The 10854-nt window shown below is 44.8% G+C and overlaps 1 protein-coding gene across 1 annotated transcript; it reads left to right on the top strand.

Annotated features, from left to right (window-relative positions):
- The first annotated feature begins 6486 nt into the window (after positions 1–6486).
- On the top strand, positions 6487–10591 carry LOC128066019 (basic proline-rich protein-like). Its single transcript, XM_052659100.1, has 2 exons — positions 6487–6556; positions 9585–10591. Exons 1-2 carry the CDS (start codon positions 6487–6489, stop codon positions 10589–10591), a joined length of 1077 nt encoding a protein of 358 aa, XP_052515060.1.
- The last annotated feature ends 263 nt before the right edge of the window (positions 10592–10854 follow it).

Below are 10854 nucleotides of genomic sequence, written 5' to 3'. Positions count from 1 at the left end.
TGTGATGGATCGAGCATGGGAGGAAGAGAGTCATTACTGCTGCGCACGTCATTATTAGGAAACACTGCCCCAACATTATTAGGAAAATAAAGACAAATTTTTAGGGCCAGGCCTGGCTGGGGCCCTGTTGGGGCACCTCCCCTTTGGTCTACACTCCTGCCAGGTTGCTGGATTCCTGGATTCCAGGTTGTTGGATTCCCAGGCCTCCCTGACACAACCTGGAGTCACCCTCTGAACCATTGGTCTCACATGCCTGAAATTTCCCCTGGCTCTCCCTGGCCTATGGAGAAGGTGCCAGCTGTCATCATGGCAGGAGGCTCTCTGCTGTTCCAAGCTAACTTCAGGCCTTTGCCCGCACTGGCCCTGTATTCAAGTTCCAACAAAAGCACCAGGCTCTGCTGTCCTCTGTGTCATTGAACACCTTACCCTCTACCCAGAATGTCTTTCCCACTCCACTCGTCCTTATCCACTTAACAAACACCAACTTGTCCTTCAAAACTCAGCTCACACTACTCCTGATCCAACCCTCCTCAGTGTCTTTCCTTATGGATTCCCCAAACTGAGACAAATTTCAGTCGCCAAGCATCCAGTGTTGTCTACCATGCACCAGAATTAAGAAGAAAGAAAATATATCAAATATTTCTTATGGCTTTTATCAAAAGCATAAAGACAAAAGGCAGATCACACCCACTTAGCAACATCTGTGACCTCTTTTGTCGCTGTAAGCATTAGAGTATGATCCCAGCAATGCAGTCCATGGAATGCGTGAGTACAGCAATCACAATTTTGACGATTTGTGAATTGAAAAGTTCCAAAACACAGTTGTCTGTAATTTTACTGAAGCTGGCATTTGAGAAAACAGTGAGTTGGATAAACTCTACACCCAGCCAACAGAGCCAACAGTCTAATGTCTACAGGTCAACACAGCTGTGCCGCTCTCCATTTCCTATTCCATACTCAGTGTATCTCAAGACAGGGAAAGAGCATTTGTGACCAGGGAACCCCCCACCCGAATAAAAACAAGAAAGCCAATTGCTGGTTCCAGCAGAGGCCAGGGGAGCAGAGTGGACCATGGAAAGCAGAGGTATAGATCGAAAAAAATGTGAGATAAAGAAGGAATAAAACGTCGGCTTTGCGAGTGGCTCCAATCTGTGACATGACTTCTACATGCATTTGCCACAGGAATAAGAAAAAAATGATTTATGATGCCATTTTATCTTATTGAGCTATATGAGAAAAATAAAATGCGAGGTCAATATTTGTCATAAAGGTCCTGAGACGTTTTTCATGAACACTGAGGGTTTATTTTATATCAAAATATTTACAGCTGCTGCCAACTTTAAAAGAACTGTCTCGACTCAAAAAATAAATTACAGAATTAATGTATTTTGATATGACTGTCAAATGGAAACCTCACTTTAAACTGCAGGTTTTACTGCCTCATCCTCAGTGAGACCATGTGCTAGAATTTTTCAAATGCTATATCCATGGATATCCATCCATCCTAAATTCATGAATAGGAACCTATTTCAGTAATTTTACATAAAATAATCTCAAGAAGGCATGTCCTTCACAGAAGATACATAGTAGCAATTTTAAGACTGTTAGCCCAGGATATTCTAACAGATGTGTAACACAGTTCAGTTCAGTTCAGTCGCTCAGTCGTGTCCGACTCTTTGCGACCCCATGAATCGCAGCACGCCAGGCCTCCCTGTCCATCACCATCTCCCAGAGTTCACTCAGACTCACGTCCATTGAGTCAGTGATGCCATCCAGCCATCTCATCCTCTGTCGTCCCCTTCTCCTCCTGCCCCTAATCCCTCCCAGCATCAGGGTCTTTTCCAATGAGTCAACTCTTCGCATGAGGTGGCCAAAGTACTGGAGTTTCAGCTTTAGCATCATTCCTTCCAAAGAAATCCCAGGGTTGATCTTCTTCAGAATGGACTGGTTAGATCTCCTGGCAGTCCAAGGGACTCTCAAGAGTATTCTCCAACACCACAGTTCAAAAGCATCAATTCTTTGGCACTCAGCCTTCTTCACACAAGACATCACTAAATCATCAGAGAATGTCAAGGTGAAATAACCTAGTCAGCACCTCTTGTACTTCGTGGATCAAGCAGGAGGCAATGGCTGTGTTCACTGAAAAGTAACATCACAACATAGTTTCTTTCAAAATTGCAGGAGAGGAAATGAGGCCCACTTGACTGTCAGCTGTGGTAACACAGGTTTACTGAGTAGGTATGCCTCCTGGCCTTGGACTGCCCTGGTCACTTGCCACGGCATTCAAGGAGTGAGGGTGTGTCTTCCCTGGGCATTGCTGCCTATTTAATGCCTACCCACTGACCGGGGGAAAAAAAGCCCTCAATAGTTGTTGAATGAATGAATCACATTTCATTTTAACAACTCTGTGAGTACAAAAGATTGGACCCTGACATTCAAGAACTTATCATACAGGATTGTTAAAGTCGATAACAAAAGGGGAAAAAAAAGCTTTTGACTCAAAATCTCTTGGCAATGGAAAGCATTGCAGTTTTAAAGTAAATAATAACAAAGTATTTCCCAGTGACCAGAAGTAATGAAATATTTCATCAGAATGCCTTAAAATGCTTCTTACAAGAGTTGATATAAGTTATTCTGCTTAGAAATCTATCTTAGTAGGAATACTGGCCTTAATCATAATAGAATTGTGAAGGCAAGGTAGCATTTATCTAACACATACTAGCTGTGGGCACCATGAGCTGGATATTATTATTCCCTTTTACAGGTAAGAAATCAGACACAGAAAGTGCTCAAGTTCATACAACCAGTAGATCAAAAAGGGAATCTGTTCTCATTCCCTTCGCTATAAAATATGCTTTAAATGTTGGAAATCCAGGAAACCAAAAATGGTTGTTGTTGAGTCGTTAAGTCTTGTCTGACTCTTTGGCGACCCCTATGGACTGTAGCCCGCTAGACTCTAAAAACAGGAGTCACCTGTACTTTCAACACAAACACATAGCATTTGGTGTATAGTCTTCCTGGCATTTTCCTACATAACAGGTAGAAAACTGAGGCTCTAACTCGCTTGCTTGAGCTCTCTCTCTGCCTCTTTCTCCAAGACCAAAAAAAAAACCACTCTTAGATCAAGTTACACATACTGTTTTGCAATTTGCTTTTTCAGTTTACAAACTCAGAATATCTTTCTACATCAATAAATACTTCCCTACCTCAGTGTCAATGAAGAAAGGGTTTTCCATTACATGTGTATGCCACAATTTATGTAATCAATATCCCTATTATTGAGCATTTGTTTCTAGTTTATAACTATCATAAATGAAGCTGCAAAAATCATTTTTGCAAATTAGAGGTTGGGTTTTTTGGTATACTTTTCATGCAGGTCACCAGAATTTGGAGATGAGGTTTTTCCTAATTTGGGAGAGGACTCCCCCGCCCAATTCTGAGATACCCCACTACGTGGGCTTCCCATCAAGGGAAGAATCACTGTGCCAGGAGAAAGCGACTGACAGGAACATGGGGCCCACATGCCTATGTAGGCGAGAACCACTGCTATAGATTGGTCTCCATACACAGGCTTTATTTTTTTTTCCCCTTAGTTTAAATTCCTAGTGGTGGAAATGCCTGACTAAGGGACATGGCACATTTTTGAGGCTTTCGATGAGTAATGCAAAATTACCCTCCTGGAAAGTTGTAACAATTGAATATACCCACCAGCAGCATTCGAAAGTGACAATCCCCCAAACCTAATAGTTAGCAAGGTTTGTTTTTGAACAGTCAAATCCCTATACGGCTCTAAGTTTTAAAAACAGTGAAACTATTGATAAAACATATCGAGAAAAATAGCAAACAATGTGGACAATAAATGTTGGATTTTACATTACACATGTTTTCAAATACAAAATATACTCTGACAGCAGATCCCAGCAGAATGAACAGAATCAATGTTAAAAAAAAAAAAAAATCTAGTGACACTGGGCTCTGAAAAATGCCAAGCTAGTAGGACTCCACATCTTTGTTTGCCCACCTGGTTAATATCAGGCTTCACTGTTGGGCTCTAATAGTAACATGCTCTACTGTTTACAAAAAAAGAAACTCACAATTATTGTATATTCTCTCAAATTTTGTAAGTACCATCTTATAGTTAAGGTGCAATCTTAAGTTCTCAAAACTCTTGTATATTCACTTAGTCAATAAATATCTGAATGTCTACTGTGGGCTGGGCACTGTTCTATGGAGACACAGCAGTGAACCCCACGAATCCCCTGCTGTTCCAGAGTAGAGCGCAGAGCCCTGCAGTTAGGAATTAGCAAATCATAGTTACAATGCCAGTCTGGAACTACTGGATTCTTAGGCAAATGAAAACACCTCTGGGGCTTGGTTTCTTTAGCAGTAAACTTACAGTTGACCAGAAGATCCAAGGCCCTTTCTGGCTCTTAAATTCTATACCTTCTTCGGTTTTGTTTGAATGCTTAAGCTCCTATTGCTGTCAGTACTTTGGATTTTAAGCTACATATAGGACTACATATAGTCCTTCCTTAGAAATCAGAACCAGGCTGTCAGTCCCTTCCTCCCAAATTTTACATGTAGAGTAAAACTCTGGTGATCCAGGTAACTTCAAGGGATAATACAGGATCAGGTTTCACTCAGATGAAGATTTATGCTCCCAATTTAACTGTTTCTCTGAAAAGGATCCTAAAATGTTCTTGTGTCCTTCGCTTTTGCACTGCACTATAAATACCACAGCATGAAACATGAAACAGGAGCCTGAGGTGTGGCGGCTGGTCTCCAAGCCTGTGGCTGGGAAGGCTGGCACCCAGCTTTAAGGTGGCGTGCTGGCAGCTGCAGCACTGGGGTTGTGGTGGTGGAGTCTCATCTCGCTCCAGCTTACTCTCACCCCCAAGTCACAGGCACGTTCCGTCTACAGAATGTCTACAGCTCACTGCCCCACCAGCATTTCTAATAGGAGAAATGGGGGCATGCCGTCTGCCACCACTTGTTACTTTCCACCACATGTTCCCTCTACCACCATTTCAACTGTCCTCCAATCCAGGGTCTCCTTGGAGAAGCCTGCTTCTGCGAGCTGTGAGAGGAAGGCAAGGGGCCTCAGTATCCCAAGTCACCCTTAGAGAAGAACCACACACTTTCTACAAGCATTAGCACCTTTCTGGGGTCTTTCAGGATACTACCACTTAATAATACAGGTGCAGATTCTCAGCTTTGGGTGTGTGACTCCAAGTCTTCCTCTGTACCTGCCCTACAAACCAGAAGAATGTGTAGAGGCAAGGTTTTCTCACATTTCTGCAAAAGTATGGGAAAAACTCACCTACTAAAAGGTTTTCTTCAACTTCCAACATAAAAGCATAAGACAGTAACTGATGAAGCAAACAGGAGCAGCCAGGACGGGTAAGCATGTATGTGTTGTCAACTGTAGACAGTGTAAAGTCAACCTGAAGTCCTGCATCTCTACAGTTCACCAAGGAAATGTAAAGGTAGTAGCACCTGCACTTTGACTCGAGCACCTAGGCCGGTACATGTTCCAGTGACCTACAAACCAGATGCTTACGGGCATCTGCTAGTTTGCTTGAAGGGTTTTTGCTGCAAGGAGACTGACAAAAGACAGAAGGAACTTGATTTAAGATTTCAAAGTCACAGAATCCATCCTCCACATAGCATGTGCACAGAGCTTATGCGAGAATGCTGGAAGATATAATTATCTTACATGGGAGCAGCTTATTGGGTTCAGGTATCAACCAATTCAAACAGGAAATAAAAATATCAAATCCCCTCATTCTGCAAGATCACAGCTCCTGATGTTGGACAGGACCTCAAAAGTCACAGTTAAGAAAAAGACAACAGATTCTAATTAGGCATCTACAACAATTGCTTGGCACAACACTCAATTCCCAAGATTTCAATTAATCTAAAGGAACATATATTTAGAATGACACACAGATTAGAAGTTGGGAAGAGGAAATACCACAGTTCCTGATACTCCCTAAAATAGAACAGGCACACATTCTTCCTGTGAGAATAAAAGTACCTGCAGAAAGTACATATATTTTATGGGCTCATTAGTCTGTAATCTGCCCCCAAAGAATTCAAACATTCACTATACTAAAAAAGGCCTCTCTGAAATTTTTACACTTAAGCAAAGGGCTAATACACTGAAATCAAAGATGGAACTTCTGACTGAATTACTCAGAAATCACTATAATGTCCTGGAAAATACACACACTTTTAAGGCTTCATAGTTTAATTTCAGGAACAGAAACAAAATGCAACTCACGTAAAGCAACAATCTGAGAAGATGCTTTAACAGTGGGATGGATCTGGTAATGTCAAGGGCCACAGCCAAGATGCAGAAGACTCAGCTTAAATACTCCTAAATCTAAGTATTTTGAGTAAAACCAGACAAGATTATTTCTTAAACTCTCTAATTATTAGTTAATTCTCTAAATATTCACAGCACATTATGACCCAGGCTAAGCAATGAAGAAGCAGCAGGTCCACAACTGCTCTCCTGGAGCGCCCAGCAGGTGGAGGAACCCCGCCATCCAAGGTCTGTCTCCCACGCCATTGAACCTTCCTTGCCATTTGCAAATGCCCAGGACACCCATCGCAGCGCCTGCTCTCTCCCACCAGCCACGTTTCGGTAAGAAACTCCAGCCACACTGGCAGCCGTCTGTTCCTCTGGTGTGCGAGGCTCAGTCCCACCGCCTGGCCTTTGCACAAGCCATGCCCTCTGCCTGAACCACCACTCCTCCAGATCTCCAAGAACACACTCAACTGTCGGTTTAAACTTCTTCACCTCAGAGAGGCTTCCAGAGCTGCTCGGTCTAAAACAGTGGCCCCACCCTGCCCCTCTTTATCCCAGCAACCCTCTTTTATCACTTTGCCAGCATGTCTCACTCAGACCTTACTGTCTTTACTGCTTCTCTGCTTTTTATCCATCTCCCTCACTAACAGGTGAACTCATTAGAATGGGGTCTCTATCCTGTGCATTACTACATTCTTAGTCTCTAGAAATTGCCTGGGATGTAACACATGCTCAGTAAATACTTATTTAAGAAGAGCAAATACAGCCAATATTAGCAGTTTCGTACAATGACAGGTACTAAATAACAAAGGAAAAACAAAACACCTTAAACATGAAAAGGTTTCCTTGGTCATTTAAAAAAAAGGATTATTATAGCTTCTTACATTAGCTCTAAAATAAGCATAATGGAAATATAAAGCTCAACACTGAATAATACTCAAATTTTTGTAATGTATTTGGTTCAACTGCTAGCTAGCATTAGTCTTACTTCTATAATTTATTGTTTTAAAAGCACTCTAAAAGACCTCAATTTTTAATTTAAAAGGGCCAAATATTTTCTAAAAGCATACTCCTCCTTAAGAGTTACGAGCAACCTTCTCCCAAAGTGTACAATTTATAAACATATTATAGCAACATTAAAATATGAGATACCAGTGATCATTTGCAGAAGGCAGGGGTGTTGGTGCCTAATGGCAAACAAGTTTTACGAAACACGACCTGCCTTTATCTCCAACCTAACCAAAGGTATAAGCCTCTTCTCTATGTTCAAAATATTTAAACTCCTAAGAATTTTTCTTACAGATTATTCTTAAAATTTTATATCTGTTCTTCTATTTCTTTTGTTGAGACAAAGAGCTAAGGTGTTAATCAAGGAATGCCACCTTAGTAATTGGCCCTGGTGGCTCATGCTTCACCACAAAGACACCAGAGACCCTTATGGATCACTTGGAAATTATATAAAAGGAAAGAGTGTACACTGAAGAGAAGGGGCATTCATTTCCTGGAATATGATGCAAAGAAATAAGTTACCACTGCCTTTGGGAATAATTGAAATTCACTTAAAAACCTCAGAAACTAATGTTTTACAATAGTTCTATAGGAAAATAGCAGAAACCATCTACTACACATACCTCAATAAAGCAGAGGTTAAATAAATGATGGCTCATCCTTAATGGAGTACTCCGCAGCTGTTGGAGAATGAGACAGCTCTTAGGTACTGATGTAGAGGCTGCCAAGATTTAGTACTCTGCCGGGAGGGAAGGGGAGGGCGAGGAGCTGGTGCAGAACAGAGTATACAATGTGTCCTCAATTGTGGAAAGACAAATAAAAAGAACACATACAAAATGTTTATACTAGCATAGGCTTTATCTGGAAAGATATACACAGGGTCCTGGGGAGAACAGGGTGCAGTAGGGGTGGGGGGGGGGGGGTTGGGGAGAGGAGATACACTTTTCACTCCATAGCTTTTTATACATGCTGAATCTTCTAGAGGATGCATAAGCAGCTGGTCCCACAAATAATGGTGGTAAATTTTAATGTTATAATAATTTATATCACTGCCAACATATTATTGAACAATGACCATGAATAAGCGAAAGGTTTCAAAAATCACAGAAGTTTGTTCTCTTTGACAGCAAAGTTCTTGATCCTTATTTCCCAGAAAAGAATCCAACTCTCCAGCAATTAGAGAGGCGAGCTTGTGATCTCACCTATTACAAAGCAAATAAACCTCAATTCAGTTCTTGGAAGGGAAATTTAAATCGAGCTTGTAACTACCTAATGGAGTCTCCAAATCAACAGTTTCCCCTTGGCTATAAAACAGAAAGTCAACCTGTGAAACAAGTAAGAGGACAGTGTTTTTAAAAACATACTCTATACTTAGGTTTCCTTTCCCCAGCCAGGCTAAGACAAGGAACCCTCTGATATTAGTGAAATGTGATTTCAGATCTGTGGCAAAATCAGCATTTAAGGGAAGGGACAAGCATCATTTGCACTAAACATACGCTTTCACTTTTCTAGGAAGGGGAATTTGCTTTAAATTTAATTTAGGAATCATTTTTGGACTCCTGACCAAATGATACCACTAAGTCACTTCATTTTACCCCAAGCAAATTTTTTTAATTAAATACAGATCTGAAACTGAAAACAAACAAATCAGAAGGCAAACTTTAAGCTGAAACCTTTCTGTCAAAAAACGTATCTTAAATGAACACAGTAAAAAATGCAGAGAAATTCATTTCCATACAAATGCTATTCAGCAGCAGCATATATGCTATATCAATATTTGAGTGCAATAACACACCCATACAAAAAGGAGCACAGAGGTACCCAACCGCAAATAAAACACCTCATATATTTTTGGTAGCCAAAGGTGGGGATGCAGAAGGTGGAAACCAGAATCACATTATTCAAGGTGTAAATTCACAACATGTGAAGTGCAGAATTTTCTGTCGGTCAGAACTCATGATTCCAGCTCTGTCTTTTGAAACGATCCATTTAAAACTGGAATCTATTATGAAGCCTAAGTTTGACGGTCAACTCCTTAAACTCTGGATTCAATCAGTATAGCACCTTCGGATACAAGCACATAAAATAAAGGTAAATCAAATACACCATGAATACAGAAGGGACAGCGAACTGGCTTTAATGAAGAGATAAGGCACGGGGGTCACTTGGTTGATTACATCACTTAAGAAAAATAAAAATTAAAGCTCCTTCCCATCCCCCAGGTAGCCTGTGGCCTCGGAACTTACTGCCCTACGTGCGGCAGAAGTTCGCGGCCGGGGAGTCGGCGTCCTCCTGGAGCCCGGGTGGCCCAAGGGCGCGGAGAGCGGCGAGACCTGGTGCGCCCCATCCCCCGCCCGGGTCACTCCTCTCAAGCGCTCCCGGACCCAGGGGCCAAAGCCGGCCGACGTGCTGCCCCCAGCCCCGCGCCGGCCGCCCGGCGCCGGCGACGATGCGCCCAGGGGACCCGGCTCCGGGGTCCGCGGCTCCCACTCCCCACGCCTCGCGCCGCGCCCACCCGCTCCCAGTACTCACGGGCCGCTTGCGCGCCGCTATCTAGCCATCCTCGGCCGCCGCCCGGGGGCTGCCGGAGTTCGCAGTCGCCCGTGGGCTGCAGGCGTAGAGGAGGGGGGCCGGGCACCACCCGCCGCCTCCGCCGTCTCGCCTCCCCCAGTCCCAGAGCAGGGCTGCTGCAGGCGGCCGCGGGCGAAGGGCGGCCCGCTGCCCTCCGCGAGCTCCGGGGGACGCCGCCGCCGCCACGGACGCGCGGAGGCAACAGTAACGGCCACCACTACTGGCGAGACGCTCCAGCCCCGACTGCGGCGCGCGGGGGCGGTGCCTGCACGCCGCTCGGCGGGGGGCGCCGCTACCCGGGTCCCGGCCCCGCCCCCGGCCCCGCCCCGCGCACCCCCGCCGGAAGCCGCCCGCGCGCCCCCGCCGTCGCCCCTCGGCGGGGCCGCGCGCGTCCGGCGCTTTTCGCGGGGCCGCCCCCTGGAGCCGGAGGAGAGCGGCCGCGCGCGGGGCTCCAGCGCCGAGGGTGGTGCTTCCGCGGAGAGTCCCGTCGCGAGGCCCATCTCGGAAGGTCACGGAAGAGTCGGGGAGAGGAGCGGCCTGGCCCGTGCAAATGGTCGGGAAGGCCGGCCTAGCGCGCGGCGGCCCTGCAAGGAGAGCGGCTCCCGAGACGCTGTCAAAGCGCATTGCAAACACTGCATGGAGGAGAAGACGACCCGCGGCCGTGTTTTAGCTTCCTCTGTAAATACACTCGAAAACTAGCCTCTATGCCGGGGCGCGGATGGTTGGGGGCGGGGGGAACGACACGGGGAGCGATTGCTTAGATTTTATGAATAACTTATAATGCTCCAAGGGCTGGGGCGCTGCCACTCCGGTCACTTTCCTCCTGCCCACGCAGGGCTCGCTCGGCCAGAGAGGGCCTGCGGGGGCATTCGGAGTCATCTAGTCTTGCCTCCAAGGCGTGGTGGGCTTATTTGTGCTGAGAAAAAACGGATCTCTTAATGGGGTGAGATTTTTCCTCCTTG

This window comes from Budorcas taxicolor, chromosome 20, assembly GCF_023091745.1.
Source record: "Budorcas taxicolor isolate Tak-1 chromosome 20, Takin1.1, whole genome shotgun sequence".
Lineage (NCBI taxonomy): Eukaryota > Metazoa > Chordata > Mammalia > Artiodactyla > Bovidae > Budorcas > Budorcas taxicolor.
The sequence above is the reverse complement of the archived record's forward strand: the minus strand, read 5'-3'. Positions and strand labels throughout refer to the sequence as shown.

Bases quoted from the DNA above. Each gene is read 5' to 3' on its own strand.
- LOC128066019 (XM_052659100.1), top strand. From the start codon at position 6,487: ATGAAGAAGCAGCAGGTCCACAACTGCTCTCCTGGAGCGCCCAGCAGG. The intron at 6,557-9,584 runs GTCTGTCTCCCA...TACGTGCGGCAG, and splicing joins GAGGAACCCCGCCATCCAAG to AAGTTCGCGGCCGGGGAGTC.